At 37.0% G+C, this 18719-nt stretch overlaps 2 protein-coding genes across 2 annotated transcripts in view; one reads left to right on the top strand and one right to left on the bottom strand.

Annotated features, from left to right (window-relative positions):
- The window catches only part of LOC120493264 (uncharacterized), a 56225-nt gene that overhangs the window by 9081 nt on the left and 28425 nt on the right, over positions 1–18719 (top strand). The window lies entirely within an intron of this gene.
- LOC120486576 (cell adhesion molecule CEACAM5-like) overlaps positions 1469–18719 on the bottom strand; it is a 96033-nt gene continuing 78782 nt past the window's right edge. The window contains exons 4-9 of the mRNA XM_089120785.1: positions 15113–15397; positions 14436–14765; positions 6612–6947; positions 2912–3193; positions 2011–2118; positions 1469–1828 (exon numbers count right to left, since the gene is read on the bottom strand). Coding sequence (XP_088976911.1) covers positions 1692–1828; positions 2011–2118; positions 2912–3193; positions 6612–6947; positions 14436–14765; positions 15113–15397 — 1478 coding nt within the window. The 3' untranslated portion in view covers positions 1469–1691. The remainder of the gene's footprint in view (positions 1829–2010; positions 2119–2911; positions 3194–6611; positions 6948–14435; positions 14766–15112; positions 15398–18719) is intronic.

Here is an 18719-nt window from a genome sequence, read left to right as displayed (position 1 = left end):
CAGCACAATGACGTTTGTGTTAAGTTTCCTATGTTCAAATACAGCTTCACACCTCAATTTATCTCTTGGTTACAAGTTATGTTCGACCTCACACCTTTCTGCTCAATTTATCTCTTGGGTGCAAGTTCTGCTTTATCTTTTGTTTGATCAAAACCCTGCACAAATATAACTCACACTTGAAATACAATGAGCTATTAAAATGTTTCCATGCTGCTTGCTTCTTTGTTAAACACAGAACATTATGTCCTCACACTAAGCTTACATTACTTATGCATTTCTAACAGTTTAGTTATACCTTAAGCTTACTCTAACTTATGCATTTCTAACAGCTTGTTATATCTTTAACAATGTCCTTTGGATTACATGAACATCTTCCTTTTAAATGCTTATGAGTATATGTTAGATGATATGAATATTTTCCTTTAAATGCTCATGAATACATCTTCTCCAACGTTAGTAAAAGTTACACACACATCCATCACATCTTAATGAAATAAAAGAAAACATATAAAAGAAAATAAAGATCATATATGAAAGAAAAGAAACTTGTATAAATGTAAATGCAAAATTAGCCATTACAATGGCGCTGTAGTACACTATGTGTCCTGCTTGTAGTAGGTACACACTTAGATTAATAAATCATCAAATAAAGCAGCAACTACGTTTTTATTTTTTACTTTATTTGTAAATTTCTTTACCACTGTATGAATGAATTTACCATTTAAAGATGAAGATAACGATGGCTTACCGTGGATAATTATTTGTCATTTATCAAAGCATCATTTGTTTTTAAAATTGGTTGTAATATCTTTAATATGAAGAATGATAATTGTGAATCTTGGCACCGTTTAGCCTGTAAGAATACGTTGTTCCCCTAGAGGTCAAATTATGTCATAGTTTAATTTTTGAGGGTGTTTACAGCTCGCACATCTAACAGTTGAAGTGAAGTGGAAACTGTAGACATCACTTATGTTTAAGATATAGAAACATACATAGAAACACAATATTATGACTTGATATGTTCGATGAATAAACTTTTTTTAATGCTTTATTATCAACAAATAGCACAAGAATAACTTCCATACATCAGAAAAACATATCACATGATTCACAATACAACATATATGACAAAAACAAAGAGAAAAGGAAAAGAGAAAAAATAAAAGAAGAAAACAACAGTGAGGGTCTAAATCTACTGTTTAGCATAAATATATTTTCATATGAAAATTTAAAATGATAACATATTACAGTATACCGAACACACATTTCCAATGGAGGGACAGAAAGCTTTTGGACTAAATCTAAAATATCTTAAACTGTCCTGAAGATGAACGGAGGTCTGACGGGCTTGGCACGACATGAAGAAGAGTTATTAATGACATCATTTTTGGGTGAACTAAACCTTTAAATTAAACAATTAATTTATTTCTGATAACAGCAAAAAGAAAAAAATCTTTCCCCCAGAATGTTTTTGACCACCGTTTATTTTTTCATATTAAACTGATCAAAAATACATTTATCATGTTGCATAAGATTTTCATTTCAATACTATCTGTGAATATAGATTTCTAAATCTTTCCAAAATAAGCTTAAGTAGATAAAGTGATAAAAACAGAAGAATTTTGACTTTAAATCTTTCTAAAACATGAATAACTGGATAGATTCAATGTTTTCTGCTCTGTTTTCTCTCGTCATCCTCTTGCAGCTCTGACGTCATTGACCAGAAGAACAGCGGCAGCCGCAGAAGCCACGCCCATCAGCGCAGTGACGACCAATCGCAGCGCAGCTTCAACAGAATCACAACAGGGGGCGTGGCCTTCTGGAGAATCTAATGAAACAATGGTAACATTTTCAACAAGCTGATTTTATTCTCTGTCAGGAACTCGAATATCCTCAAAACTCAAACCTTTTGTTTAGAATAACATGAGTAAGTTAGTTTCATTTTTAGAATAATATTTCTTTAATGTATTCCTGGCATTGAGCAAAAAGCTCATATGACCCTTGAGGGACCTGCAGTCTGACAGAGTTCAGTGATGTTATTATGCTCACATTTTGGCGATGATGATGATGTGGATGTGGATACGTCTCTGCTTGTAACAGGATCAGGCGTAGTAGTAGCTAAAACATGAGAAAAATCCAAACATTTTTATTGCAATATCAGTCACAGTCATTCAAAGCTGACAGTCCTGATCTTCTTGAGGAGACATCGTCTAAATGTTAAAGTGGATTGTGGGCTTTCACAATGGGCCACAGTGTGTGTCTCCAGATTAGTTATAGTTGTATTGTTTTATCTCATATTGTGCAAACATCCCCTTCAGACATCACTTTAACCACTACTGTATCAATCCCTGACCAGAGCTCAAACGTCCATATCAACAGCGGCTCGCGGTTTAGCTGGTTAGCCTTAAAAAAGACCATTTTGCCCTTATATAAAGCATCTCTTTCCATTAATGCCTATAGAAAAGTAACGTAAATAGTGTAAGATAATCATGTTTTCCACAGTCTGCTGAAGGAAGTGTTAATAGAGCATCAGTCACATGACATGATGATGGCATTAGGGTTTATGAAACACGCTAGCGGCTGCAACAAAGCTTCTTCCCAGCAAACACAGAACGTTCCCCTAACGTTCCCGAATGGTCCCATGAGGTTATTTTTTTTGGGGGGGGGGGGGGAACCAAACAAGAACGTTATAGGAACGTTCCATGTAAGTTATAGGTTCCATTTTTATAACGTAAGGAGAATGTTCCGGAGAATGTTAACCTTAAGGGAAAAGTAGGAACGTTCTGGGATCCAAAAACTAACGTTCCCAGAACCTAAATTTGTTTGCTGGGTCATCATGTCTGACATCTTATAAATCTCAATAAATCCACACATCAGTTAATGAATGTTAATATAATCAGCGCTGCTGTACCTGCACATGAATGACAGAATTGTGTGATGTCCAGATGTGTGGTCTGCTTGCTGATGGGATTGTTCAGCACACAGCTGTAGGTGTTTTTATCCTGATATTCCTCCAGAGGTAGAGAGAGACTGATGCTGAGATCAGACGCACTGATGCTGGACAATACACTCATTCCTGCGTACCAGGACAGAGTCGCATGACTCACACTCAACACTGATGAACACACCAGTGAACAATTTGATGATGAAGAACAGTGTGAAGAGTTACTGATGACAGGAACAGGCAGACGAGCTGAAATAAAGAGAATTAATAATATTTAGGGAATGATTGAAAAGTTGACTTCTTGAGATTTTGTTCAGTAATTTGTCTCTGTACAGGCCGCCACGCTGGGTTTGAGTTGAATGTTGTCATTTGTTATAGAAGTTTGCAATGTGATACTGAAATGTTCTCTTCATTCGAGGCAGCTAAACCACAGGATATGGACTCGAGAGATGGATTTATAGCTCTAATATCTTGCACATTATTTACAAAAACCTGTAAAAACCTATTACAGTCAGACTTTGAGTACAGGCACTTGGGAAGCAGGAGGAGAGACAATCTTAGATATGGTATCAAACTCTGTGACACTTCTATATTAGGGCTAAGAAAAATACACTATTTTAGTAATACTTTGTTTTACAAATGTGAAGGTGGATAAAACATTGTAACGTATAATTATAAGTAAAGGTATGATTTAAGTGGTTTCAGGTCCTAGTTGAAGTTCTGTCTTTTGTATGCGGGACTTTTATGTTTGATGCAGAAATATCCTGTTGGAAAATGGGACTTTTACTTTGATAGGAGGGCACCTTGTAAAGCCAAAGGGGAAATAGAAAAATGCATGTTTTGAAACAAACACATGGGTGCTTTTTACCCATCGAGGTTAAAGAGAAAACTTGGGGTTTGATGGTATTTTTGCCTGTGCATCACATTTGGAGGATTATTATCGTTTTTCTGGACATTTATGGTTCATTTCTGGGCCGCCAGGACTAAGGATCCATACATCAGGACAATACTCCTCAGGACTCTGGGATAAGTGTTATTTTTCTTGATTTGACTGCTGTGTTTTCAATATACTTTGTTGGGTAATCTGTTTATGCCATTCTTTGTCTGATTTCAAGCATTGATACAGTTTTCCCCTTATTCTTTCATGCCTTGTGTGTCCTGAACTCTTAAGTGACAACTGGTTTACTTGAGTTGCAAGCCAAGTTTGTTACAACAGGACTTTAGGATTCTTCTTGTTCAGGGTTACAAGATTCGACAAATAAACTGACCTGGCATGTTTTATCATATCATTAAGCACTGTGATAAGCTCTTTCAAATGCAGTCTATACTTCCAGACTTGTTGATTTCCACAAACGTTCAACTTTACGGCACTTTCACCTGAAAGACATTATTTCTTCATTCAACCAAGAGCATGGATTCTTAGGAGATGTGCTTTTATTTTTCAGAGGTGCAACATTATTTAAAATAGACAAACAATGGCTATCAAAAGACTGAAGAAATGAATCAACATCACTACACTCAATAAAAGACTATAGGGTCAAATGACTCTGAAAACTTCTCAACTGTGGTTTGGCTAATTATGCGTCTTTGCAGCAAAGGTGTACACGGAGGACAGTCGATATTAAATGACAGGTTAAAAAATATGCAACTGTGGTCACTAACATTATTAATGTCCATACCACTCAATTGGTCAATGTTAAGGCCTAAAGAGAAAACAAGGTCCAAACTATGGCCTTTTATATGTGTGGGACCAGAAACACACTGTTTAAAATGAAATGATTCAGTGAGAGTTATGAACTCAGATGCCACAGAACAAAAACAGTCAATATGGAGGTTAAAATCCCAGAGTATCAGAACATTTTCAAGTTTGATAATTGAAGATAAAAACGCTGCAAAATTCTCTAAAAACAAGCAAGCAGGACCGGGACGTCGGTAAATTAAGACACAATAAAATATTATTAACTTTAGATTTTGTTTGACTTGTATCTGAGTTATACCTGCCAGATGAACAAAGAAAAAAAGTGATCTAAAGGTGTTGGTTATAGGGAAGAATCCAAGTGCAATCATTTGCGTTATTTTAATGTTATGGTGTGTGTGTTTTTTTTACTTAAACTTTACATGTTGAGATGTTGGAGCTCATTTCATGAAATTCGTATCTATAGCACAAATGTCATTTTTTTCGTGCCATTTATATGCCAAAAATAGTTTTTGCGTGTATATAGTACCCATTTTTCGTGTGCATACGATACGCACTTTATGGCGTATAATACGCACGACCTCCTCACTCCCCTCCCCCCTAAACCTACCCAAGGGGTTTTCAATGCGTAGCATCTGTAAATGTTTATTTTGACTAAACCTATGTCTGGGTTTTTATGGTTTTTAATATTTGTTCTTCTTAAATGTTATTATGTTTTGTTATATTTATATGTGTTGAAAAACACCTGGCAATAAATGGAGTAATTCCAATCGGGTCCATCGGTGCTCGGCCCTAAAAAACTCTCTCATTATTCAATAAAAACATCAGTGGTCAACATCACTTTAACTACTACTGTATCATTCCCTGACCAAAGAACCGTCCACATCAACAGCGGCTCGCGGTTTAGCTGGTTAGCATAGCCTTAAAAAAGAGCATTTTGCCCTTATAAAGCGTCTCTTTCCATTAATGCCTATAGAAAAGTAATGTTTCTTGGATGCTTTAAAAGTGTAAGATAATCATGTTTTTCTCAGTCTGCTGAAGGAAGTGTTAATATAGAGCATCAGTCACATGACATGATGATGGCGTTAGTGTTTGTCATGAAACAGGCTAGCGGCTGCAACAAAGCTTCTTACTCTTATGCTAATAGATCATGTTATTACTTGAACCATCACTTGTGCATGCATAAATTCTTACAATTATTCACTCGTTTTTTGTCATTGACAGACCAACAGATGATGCATTTTAAAAAAAAGGATAACGGGGAAACTTCTTAGAAAAACCGTCTAACAGTCGCTAGTGCTGGAAATAACTTCCACTAAAATTTGCTTATATCTGCAAGGTCTTAGCTTTTATATGCAAATCATGGAAATATAGAGAGATGCATATGCAGCTGAACATATTTTCTTTTCACATTCACATAAACTCTGATATACAGTATATCAATATTTCATATTCACGGATATCACAGAGAGGTTTTTGTCAGACATTAGCATTCTCAGTAAAACTGTTTCTCATAAGAGGAAGTTAAATTGTCGCTCCTTCAACTCTCGTGATTCACAGAAACACACACTCACGCTATTCACAGCTCAAGACATGCAAACACTGAAGCACATTAACCACAAACGTCCAGTTAAAACACATTCTCATGCACACACTCTCTGACCTACAGCATTCATTTGCAGTGAGCTTTATGAGCTTTATGAGTTTCAAATATTATGAATGTATGATTGACAGGTGTGAAAGAGACACATTATCCACACTACAGAAGTTAGAAGTTTTTCTCATGGTCAGTTTTCAGTGTTTTAGAAGCAAATGGATTAATATTTAAAATGGAATTACAGTGTCAGAGAAATTTCTAAGATCACAAATAATTTAAAACATTTTATTGTGTAGTATTGAGAAGAATGATGACAATAAAATGCCCCTTCTGTAATACAGTATATAATAATAGAGCTGTATTTCTCTACTCACCATAGACAGTAACAGTGAATCTGTGTGTAGACGATGGGCCGCTGCCGCTGATTTCAGCTTCATAAACTCCAGTATGATCAGTTGTGATGTTCATGATGGTCAGAGATCCAGTCTTCTTGTCCAGCTTCAGTCTGTCTCTGAATCTCCCATCAGGACCATCATAGATCCTATTGTTCACTCCATCAGTTCTAGCTATAGCTATAAGATTCTTGTTAGGTCCAAATGTCCACATTATCTCATCACCGTTCTGTATTTCAGTGAGATAAGAGTTTAGAGAGACTGAATGTCCCTCCATCACTGACACTGACTTCAGTTCATCTGTACCAGCAAACACTCCTGAAGAACACACAGAAACAGTCTCTCACACACACTTTCAGTTGTTTTGGTGAAGCATTACTGAAGTTTGAAGTGATTTGGAAATTATTGACAAAATTGAAAAAGATGGAAAGAGTGCAGAACAGTTACTGAACCTCTTCTTATATTGTACACTTTTATTTTAGTGTTAAGAGTTACACGAGTGAATTTCCAGTGAGGTGGAAGTGAAGTTCATTAGAGCGACTACATACACAATATGCAGCTGTAAAAAATGATAAACTTGTCTAACTTACCAACCAGACAGCAACAGCACAAACAGCTGAAAGCAAATGAGTGAAACATTTTCAATAGTTCAGCGGTCTGAAAGAGTGTCAGTCAGTCTGAAAACCTGTGTGTGTGTGTGTGTGTGTCTGCAGTGAAGATGTGTAGAGAACAAGTGTCCACAATCTGAACTATTTGCTAACTTCCTCCAGACTGAATTAGGCCACGCCCCCTGTCTCCAAACACACGCCCTCTCTGAAACCCCGCCCCAATGTTGTGTTGTGTATTCTTCTGCATCATTAGGTGATGTTTGTTTTTTCAGATAAATTAAAGATTAATCTCTGCAGTTCTTTCAATGTTTCACATTCATAAATGCTTGTAGATTAATCTTTCATACGTAACATTAATATTAAAATAAAAGACTCATAATCATGCAAAGAATAGTTTAAAATAATATAATTGATTTATTTCATACTGTAGCCTTTCATAATTTCTAGATCAGAAATCTGAATATGAATATATAAGGTCCAAGAGCCCAAGCTGATGGGACACTGATCATCATTGTGGTGACTTTAAAACAAAACAGTGGTTAAAAATTACATTTCTTACATATTGACACACACTGAAGAAAAAAATATCCATGGCAGCACAGCGTGCCAAACCTTTACCATTAATGAAAGTTAATTAATGACAGAATAACATGAGTAAACTACTTCCAGATGTTGACTGCACATTAGATGGGGTCTGTATATCTCGGGAAGTTGAGTTCCTGGTCAAGAACACTAGATGGCGCTCTAGTACACTCTGAGTCCTGCCAACGCGTTGTGTAGTAGGTACACACTTAGATTAATAAATCATCAAATAAAGCAACTACGTTTTTATTTTTACTTTATTTGTAAATTTCTTTACCACTGTATGAATGAATTTACCATTTAAAGATGAAGATAAAGATGGTTTAACCGTGGATAATTATTTGTCATTTATCAAAGCATCATTTGTTTTTAAAATTGGTTGTAATATCTTTAATATGAAGAATGATAATTGTGAATCTTGGAACCGTTTAGCCTGTAAGAATATGTTGTTCCCCTAGAGGTCAAATTATGTCATAGTTTAATTTTTGAGGGTGTTTACAGCTTGCACATCTAACAGTTGAAATGAAGTGGAAACTGTAGACATCACTTGTGTTTAAGATATAGAAACATACACAGAAACACAATATTATGACTTGATATGTTCGACGAATAAACTTTTTTTAATGCTTTATTATCAACAAATAGCACAAGAATAACTTCCATACATCAGAAAAACATATCACAAGCTTCACAATACAATATATGACAAAAACAAAGAGAAAAGGAAAAGAGAAAAAATAAAAGAAGAAAACAACAGTATAGGGTCTAAATCTACTTTTAAGCATAAATATATTTTCATATGAAAATTTAAAATGATAACATATTACTGTGTACCGGACACACATTTCCAATGGAGGGACAGAAAGCTCTCGGACTAAATCTAAAATATCTTAAACTGTCCTGAAGATGAACGGAGGTCTGGCGGGCTTGGGACGACACGAAGGGGAGTCATTAATGACATCATTTTTGGGTGAACTAAACCTTTAAATTAAAACAATTCATTTATTTCTGATAACAGCAAAAAGAAAAAGAAAAAAATCTTTTTTTTCTTTAAAAAATCTTAACACGGCGTACGCCAGCTTTCACGTTCACGGCCAGATGTACTAACAGTGAAATTAACGTAAGAATGTGCGTTCCTCCAAGTAAACTTCATGTCTGGCATACGTACATTTGTCGTGATTTTTGTCCGTTGGCGACTCATAGAGGCAATAAAGTGAAGTGGCAAACATTACACTAAGAATTGTTCTATCGCATCACCCGCTGTCAGATATTGCTTATAATTTGTAATTGATAAATTATTTTACATATTATTGTCACACGAGTCTTAAAATATTCTATCAATTATGCAATTAAGTAAGAACATATATAAAGCGTGTGCAAATTGATACAACCCGTCTAGCAATGGCAGCGTTGGCTTTATTAGAGGACATTTTGAATGGACGAATCCGGAGAGAACGAATTTTTAGGGACTACAATGATTTTCTGGCCCACGATGATGACTGGCTTATCAGCCGTTTCAGATTTCCAAGGGCTATTCTCTTGGAGCTCTGCGCTGAGTTGGGTCCGAATTTAGAAAGAGAGACAATGAAGAGCCACGCATTACCGGTTCTTTTACAGGTGCTTATGGTGCGTTCTATTATACCCAACGAACCGACTCGGACCTCGGATTTGACGTCACGTCCACACTTCAAGCGTTCTATTATGTTTTGCTTGTCCGAGTCGGAGAAAGCTGTTGTAATGGTAGCACTGGCCGAGTACCAGGCACTTACATTAAAATAAAAATATTATGACTACACCTTATCAAAACGCAGCCATTTGAACTTGAAAATGTTCACTTTATTTAAAGTTTTTCATGTTAATCTTCTGTTAGCAACGCTAGCAACGTTAGTAATTGCACTCACAACAACCGATTCCCATACCTACAGGGGACGCAGTAATACGAGTGATTATAACCGTCATTTAAAATACCAAAGCGGTTCAAAAACAATGAAAACAATTCATTCTTACAAGCCACATGGCGCAGCCATCTTGAATTCCGAAACGGAATTCTTGCTCGGTGTCCTCACGGTTGTCCGACGTCCGAGAGGAGAAATCCGAGGAAAGGGGACGTGTTGCTAGGCAACGTCTGTCGTCCGATTCGGATCTCCGAGACGGATGAATAATAGAACGCACCATCACTACACTTGGTTTCCTGGCAACTGGTTCTTTTCAAAGAGAACTGGCAGACCGCTCAGGAATAAGCCAGTCGTGTTTGAGCCGTGCAATGCCAGCTGTATGGGACGGGATCATCCGCTTGTCTACCAGCTATATAATGTTCCCATACGATGCAGGTGACCAGCCAAACATTAAAGCGCAATTTGCAGCGATAGCCGGTTTTTTTTCCTAATGTAATCGGAGCGATCGACTGCACACATATTGCTATAAGGGCGCCATCTGAAGAAGAATTTGCATATGTGAATCGGAAACATTTTCATTCAATAAATGTGCAGATTATATGTGATGCGCAAATGCGCCTTACAAATATTGTGGCAACCCACGATTCCTATATCCTTACAAACAGCATGGTTGGGATGAGACTCCAAGCTGGCAGGGTGCGCGATGGGTGGCAACTTGGTAAGTTATGCATTTAAATGTATGGTTCTATCTAAAAGTTAAATTTGTGTGTGTGATTATTCAACTGCCCATCAGGAGACAGTGGTTATCCACTAAAGACGTGGCTGTTAACCCCCCTCACCAACCCACAAACTGAGCGAGAGCGCAGATACAATGATGCCCATTCTCGCACTCGGTCAGTTGTGGAGCGAGCAATTGGGCTGCTGAAATGTCGGTGGCGCTGCCTTGACAGGACCGGGGGAATGCTGTCATACCGCCCTGACAAGGTTTGCCGCATCATACTGGCCTGCGGAGTGCTGCACAATGTCGCGCACAGGCATGGCATACCCCTTGGTGAGGTGGTGGCATTGCCAGATGACCCTGACCCAGGACCAGCATATGTGCAGCACAATCAACAAGCCATTCAGGCCCGTCAACGTGTAATTGCAACAATATAAAAGGTACTCAGACACAAAGTTCATTTTTTGACCAATTGCTTTAATGAGTTGCTTATTTCTGTGAGTGCGTCAGTGACATTTTTCAGGTGACTGTTCATTTCTCCAATGGCCCGAACAATTTGCTGTTGTGACTCCAGAACAGCATGCGTTAAGACGCGGCCAGATGGACGGGCTTCAGCACTGGGGGGAGCATTAGAGACACCGGAGACGCTGGACTGAATGGGCTCTGGCTGCTCGGGTGAGTGCGTGCCAGTGGACGTTCCTGCTGTTGTTCCTGTGGTTCCTAAGTCCAAATAAACAAAGGCACATGTTAACAGTAATTTGAATCTGTTCCTTATGGGTACACGCATTTGCAATAAAAGCAGTGGATGGATACGTAAAATCTCTGGTGTACATTTTGGTACATTGCATGCATTTTAAAATTAAATGGTGGCTAGTATGTATCCAAGTTTAAAAAAATACATTTTAAATTAGTCCCTTTGCTGGCAGTTCTGTATCATATCTGAGTCTCCCACATGAACGGACACGATTCCAGAGATTAACGTGTCTCCTACAATAGAGGCAACTCTCTGATCAAAGGGTGTAAGTTCATCGGCCCCTGTACCACCGCCTGTTCTGCCCACACTTTGTCGGTGCGCAGCAGTTCTCCGCTTAACTTCCACCTTTATGTCAGACCATTTTTTCTTAAGTTCATTTACGGTGCGACTCTCAGATCCCACCTGGTTGACTGCTTCAGACAAACTCTCCCACTCTTTTTTCTTTCTTTTGTTATTAATTCCAGAGGACAAAGTTCCAAATAAATTTTTTTTTTCTTGTTTCTACCTCTGATAGTAGCACCTCTAATTCATTTTCAGTGAAATTTCGTTTTTTGCTTGCTTTAGCCATGTTCTTGCAGGTTTCTTTTACCAAATTGGACTAATTACCATATTTAAATTAATTTAATTTGGGGAGGAGACTGGGTGGGGCGTTTTGCTCGTGCATGTGCGCTCAATTTTACGTTAATTGGGATGTACAAAGAGAATATGCGTGGGATCCTTCGTACGGAGAGATTCATACATCTGTTTTTTTTTGTGCGTACGCACATTTACCGCTTTGTTCGTACGCAATATTTTAGTATGAATTCAACGCAAGTCTTTGAACATGAGGCCCCAGGACTTTAGGATTCTTCTTGTTCAGGGTTACAAGATTCGACAAATAAACTGACCTGGCATGTTTTATCATATCATTAAGTACTGTGATAAGCTCTTTCACATGCAGTCTATACTTCCAGACTTGTTGATTTCCACAAACGTTCAACTTTACGGCACTTTCACCTGAAAGACATTATTTCTTCATTCAACCAAGGGCATGGATTCTTAGGAGATGTGCTTTTATTTTTCAGAGGTGCAACATTATTTAAAATAGACAAACAATGACTATCAAAAGACTGAAGAAATGAATCAACATCACTACACTACATTCGACTATAGGGTCAAATGCCTCTGAAAATTTCTCAACTGTGGTTTGGCTAATTATGCGTCTTTGCAGCAAAGGTGTACACGGAGGACAGTCGATATTAAATGACAGGTTAAAAAATATGCAACTGTGGTCACTAACATTATTAATGTCCATACCACTCAATTGGTCAATGTTAAGGCCTAAAGAGAAAACAAGGTCCAAAGTATGGCCTTTTATATGTGTGGGACCAGAAACACACTGTTTAAAATGAAATGATTCAGTGAGAGTTATGAACTCAGATGCCACAGCACAAGAAGAGTCAATATGGAGGTTAAAATCCCAGAGTATCACAACATTTTCAAGTTTGATAATTGAAGATAAAAACGCTGCAAAATTCTCTAAAAACAAGCAAGCAGGACCGGGACGTCGGTAAATTAAGACACAATAAAATATTATTAACTTTAGATTTTGTTTGACTTTTATCCGAGTTATACCTGCCAGATGAACAAAGAAAAAAAGTGATCTAAAGGTGTTGGTTATAGGGAAGAATCCAAGTGCAATCATTTGCGTTATTTTAATGTTATGGTGAGTGTGTGTGTTTTTTTTACTTAAACTTTATATGTTGAGATGTTGGAGCCCGATCTCATGAAAGTTCGTATGATCGTATCTATAGCACAAATGTCATTTCTCGTGCCATTTATATGCCAAAAATAGTTTTTGCGTGTATATGGTACGTATTTTTTCTTGTGCATTTGATACGCACTTTATGGAGTATAATACGCACGACCTCCCCACTCCCCTCCCCCTAAACCTACCCAAGGGGTTTTCAATGCGTAGCATCTGTAAATGTTTTGGGTCTTTATGCTTATTAATATTTGTTATTCTTAAATGTTATTATGTTTTGTTATATTTATATGTGTTGAAAAACATCTGGCTATAAATGGAGTAATTCCAATCGGGTCCATCGGTGCTCGGCCCTAAAAAACTCTCTCATTATTCAATAAAAACATCAGTGGTCAACATCACTTTAACCACTACTGTATCATTCCCTGACCAGAGCTCAAAGAACCGCTGGTTAGCATAGCCTTAAAAAGACCATTTTGCCCTTATAAAGCATCTCTTTTTATTAATGCCTATAGAAAAGTAAAGCTTCTTGGAGGCTTTTAAAAGTGTAAGATAATCATGTTTTTCTCAGTCTGCTGAAGGAAGTGTTAATATAGAGCATCAGTCACATGACATGATGATGGCGTTAGTGTTTGTCATGAAACACGCTAGCGGCTGCAACAAAGCTTCTTACTCTTATGCTAATAGATCATGTTATTACTTGAACCATCACTTGTGCATGCATAAATTCTTACAATTATTCACTCGTTTTTGTCATTGACAGACCAATATATGATGTATTTTTAAAAAAGGATAACAAGAAAAGGGGAAACTTCTTAGAAAAAACGTCTAACAGTCGATAGTGCTGGAAATAACTTCTACTAAAATTTGCTTATATCTGCAAGGTCTTAGCTTTTATATGCAAATCATGGAAATATAGAGAGATGCTTATGCAGCTGAACATCTTTTCTTTTCACATACACATAGTAAACTCTGATATACAGTATATCAATATTTCACATTCATGGATATCACAGAGAGGTTTTTGTCAGACATTAGCATTCTCAGTAAAACTGTTTCTCATATGAGGAAGTTAAATTGTCGCTCCTTCAACTCTCGTGATTCACAGAAACACACACTCACGCTATTCACAGCTCAAGACATGCAAACACTGAAGCACATTAACCACAAACGTCCAGTTAAAACACATTCTCATGCACACACTCTCTGACCAACAGCATTCATTTGCAGTGAGCTTTATGAGTTTTCAAATATTATGAATGTATGATTGACAGGTGAGAAAGAGACATTATCCACACTACAGAAGTTAGGAGCTTTTCTCATGGTCAGTTTTCAGTGTTTTAGAAGCAAATGGATTAATATTTAAAATGGAATTACAGTGTCAGAGAAATTTCTAAGATCACAAATAATTTAAAACATTTTTATTGTGTAGTATTGAGAAGAATTATGACAATAAAATACCCCTTCTGTAATATATAATAATAGAGCTGTGTTCCTCTACTCACCATAGACAGTAACATTGAATCTGTGTGTAGACGATGAGCGGCTGCCGCTGATCTTAACTTCATAAACTCCAGTATGATCAGTTGTGATGTTCATGATGGTCAGAGATCCAGTCTTCTTGTCCAGCTTCAGTCTGTCTCTGAATCTCCCATCAGGAACATCATAGATCATATTGTTCACTCCATCAGTTTTAGCTATAAGATTCCTGTTAGGTCCAAATGTCCACATTATCTCTTCACCTCTCTGTATTTCAGTGAGACCAGAGTTTAGAGAGACTGAATCTCCCTCCATCACTGACACTGACTTCAGTTCATCTGTACCAGCAAACACTCCTGAAGAACACACAGAAACAGTCTCTCACACACACTTTCAGTTGTTTTGGTGAAGCATTTACTGAAGTTTGAAGTGATTTTGAAATTATTTAAGATAAAGATAGAAATGAAAAAAGATGGAAAGAGTGCAGAACAGTTACTGAACCTCTTCTTATATTGTACACTTTTATTTTAGTGTTAAGAGTTACACGAGTGAATTTCCAGTGAGGTGGAAGTGAAGTTCATTAGAGCGACTAACGTTCCCAGAACCTAAATTTGTTTGCTGGGTCATCATGTCTGACATCTTATAAATCTCAATAAATCCACACATCAGTTAATGAATGTTAATATAATCAGCGCTGCTGTACCTGCACATGAATGACAGAATTGTGTGATGTCCAGATGTGTGGTCTGGTTGCTGATGGGATTGTTCAGCACACAGCTGTAGGTGTTTTTATCCTGATATTCCACCTCCAGAGGTAGAGAGAGACTGATGCTGAGATCACACACACTGATGCTGGACAATACACTCATTCCTGCGTACCAGGACAGAGTCGCATCACACACACTCAACACTGATGAACACACCAGTGAACATGATGATGATGAAGAACAGTGTGAAGAGTTACTGATGACAGGAACAGGCAGACGAGCTGAAATAAAGAGAATTAATAATATTTAGGGAATGATTGAAAAGTTGACTTCTTGAGATTTTGTTCAGTAATTTGTCTCTGTACAGGCCGCCACGCTGGGTTTGAGTTGAATGTTGTCATTTGTTATAGAAGTTTGCAGTGTGATACTGAAATGTTCTCTTCATTCGAGGCAGCTAAACCACAGGATATGGACTCGAGATGGATTTATAGCTCTAATATCTTGCACATTATTTACAAAAACCTGTAAACACCTATTACAGTCAGACTTTGAGTACAGGCACTTGGGAAGCAGGAGGAGAGACAATCTTAGATATGGTATCAAACTCTGCGACACTTCTATATTAGGGCTAAGAAAAATACACTATTTTAGTAATACTTTATTTTACAAATGTGAAGGTGGAGTAAATTATAAGTAAAGGTATGATTTAAGTGGTTTCAGGTCCTAGTTGAAGTTCTGTCTTTTGTATGTGGGACTTTTATGTTTGATGCAGAAATATCCTGTTGGAAAATGGGACTTTTACTTTGATAGGAGGGCACCTTGTAAAGCCAAAGGGGAAATAGAAAAAATGCATGTTTTGAAACAAACACATGGGTGCTTTTTACCCATCGAGGTTAAAGAGAAAACTTGGGGTTTTATGGTATTTTTGCCTGTGCATCACATTTGGAGGATTATTATCGTTTTTCTGGACATTTATGGTTCATTTCTGGGCCGCAAGGAGTAAGGATTCATTCAAACATCAGGACAATACTCCTCAGGACTCTGGGATAAGTGTTATTTTTCTTGATTTGACTGCTGTGTTTTCAATATACTTTGTTGGGTAATCTGTTTATGCCATTCTTTGTCTGATTTCAAGCATTGATACAGTTTTCCCTTTATTCTTTCATGCCTTGTGTGTGTCCTGAACTCTTAAGTGACAACTGGTTTACTTGAGTTGCAAGCCAAGTTTGTTACAACAGGACTTTAGGATTCTTCTTGTTCAGGGTTACAAGATTCGACAAATAAACTGACCTGGCATGTTTTATCATATCATTAAGCACTGTGATAAGCTCTTTCACATGCAGTCTATACTTCCAGACTTGTTGATTTCCACTTTCGCCTGAAAGACATTATTTCTTTAATCAACCAAGAGCATGGATTCTTAGGGGATGTGCTTTTATTTTTCAGAGGTGCAACATTATTTAAAATAGACAAACAATGGCTATCAAAAGACTGAAGAAATGAATCAATGTCACTACACTCAATAAAAAAACTATAGGGTCAAATGACTCTGAAAATTTCTCAACTGTGGTTTGGCTAATTATGTGTCTTTGCAGCAAAGGTGTACACGGAGGACAGTCGATATTAAATGACAGGTTAAAAAATATGCAACTGTGGTCACTAACATTATTAATGTCCATACCACTCAATTGGTCAATGTTCAGGCCTAAAGAGAAAACAAGGTCCAAAGTATGGCCTTTTATATGTGTGGGACCAGAAACACACTGTTTAAAATGAAATGATTCAGTGAGAGTTATGAACTCAGATGCCACAGAACAAAAACAGTCAATATGGAGGTTAAAATCCCAGAGTATCAGAACATTTTCAAGTTTGATAATTGAAGATAAAAACGCTGCAAAATTCTCTAAAAACAAGCAAGCAGGACCGGGACGTCGGTAAATTAAGACACAATAAAATATTATTAACTTTAGATTTTGTTTGACTTGTATCTGAGTTATACCTGCCAGATGAACAAAGAAAAAAAGTGATCTAAAGGTGTTGGTTATAGGGAAGAATCCAAGTGCAATCGTTTGCGTTATTTTAATGTTATGGTGAGTGTGTGTGTTTTTTTACTTAAACTTTACATGTTGAGATGTTGGAGCCCGATCTCATGAAAGTTCGTATGATCGTATCTATAGCACAAATGTCATTTCTCGTGCCATTTATATGCCAAAAATAGTTTTTGCGTGTATATGGTACGCATTTTTTCTTGTGCATTTGATACGCACTTTATGGAGTATAATACGCACGACCTCCCCACTCCCCTCCCCCCTAAACCTACCCAAGGGGTTTTCAATGCGTAGCATCTGTAAATGTTTTGGGTCTTTATGCTTATTAATATTTGTTCTTCTTAAATGTTATTATGTTTTGTTATATTTATATGTGTTGAAAAACATCTGGCTATAAATGGAGTAATTCCAATCGGGTCCATCGGTGCTCGGCCCTAAAAAACTCTCTCATTATTCAATAAAAACATCAGTGGTCAACATCACTTTAACCACTACTGTATCATTCCCTGACCAGAGCTCAAAGAACCGCTGGTTAGCATAGCCTTAAAAAAGACCATTTTGCCCTTATAAAGCATCTCTTTTTATTAATGCCTATAGAAAAGTAACGTTTCTTGGAGGCTTTTAAAAGTGTAAGATAATCATGTTTTTCTCAGTCTGCTGAAGGAAGTGTTAATATAGAGCATCAGTCACATGACATGATGATGGCGTTAGTGTTTGTCATGAAACACGCTAGCGGCTGCAACAAAGCTTCTTACTCTTATGCTAATAGATCATGTTATTACTTGAAGAACCATCACTTGTGCATGCATAAATTCTTACAATTATTCACTTGTTTTTGTCATTGACAGACCAGCATATGATGCATTTTAAAAAAAGGATAACAAGAAAAGGGGAAACTTCTTAGAAAAAAACGTCTAACAGTCACTAGTGCTGGAAATAACTTCTACTAAAATTTGCTTATATCTGCAAGGTCTTAGCTTTTATATGCAAATCATGGAAATATAGAGAGATGCTTATGCAGCTGAACATCTTTTCTTTTCACATACACATAGTAAACTCTGATATACAGTATATCAATATTTCACATTCACGGATATCACAGAGAGGTTTTTGTCAGACATTAGCATTTTTAGTAAAACTGTTTCTCATATGAGGAAGTTAAATTGTCGCCCCTTCAACCCCACATGATTCACAGAAACACACACTGAAGCACATTAACCACAAACGTCCAGTTAAAACACATTCTCATGCACACACTCTCTGACCAACAGATCAAACTACATTCATAGTTGATATCTGAAAATGAGGCCATCTGTAGTTTGAGCTGTAGAATACAAAACGTTAAAAATGTCATGTCATTAAATGTGCTTTCATTCTGCAAATGTCCTTGCTTAAAGTGCCCCATATGTTTGTTTGTTTGTTTGTTTTTTGTTTTTTTGTAGCTATGCTTTCTAGTTTTGTTTTGGGGACTCCTATAATAGATTTACATGCATCCAATGTCAAAAACAGTTTAATTTTGAACATGACTATCAGATAATTTCTCAAAGAGGCTGAA

Source organism: Pimephales promelas, chromosome 2 (assembly GCF_988280905.1).
Source record: "Pimephales promelas chromosome 2, fPimPro1.hap1.1, whole genome shotgun sequence".
Classification (NCBI taxonomy): domain Eukaryota; kingdom Metazoa; phylum Chordata; class Actinopteri; order Cypriniformes; family Leuciscidae; genus Pimephales; species Pimephales promelas.
This window is presented reverse-complemented; position numbering and strand designations above follow the sequence as displayed.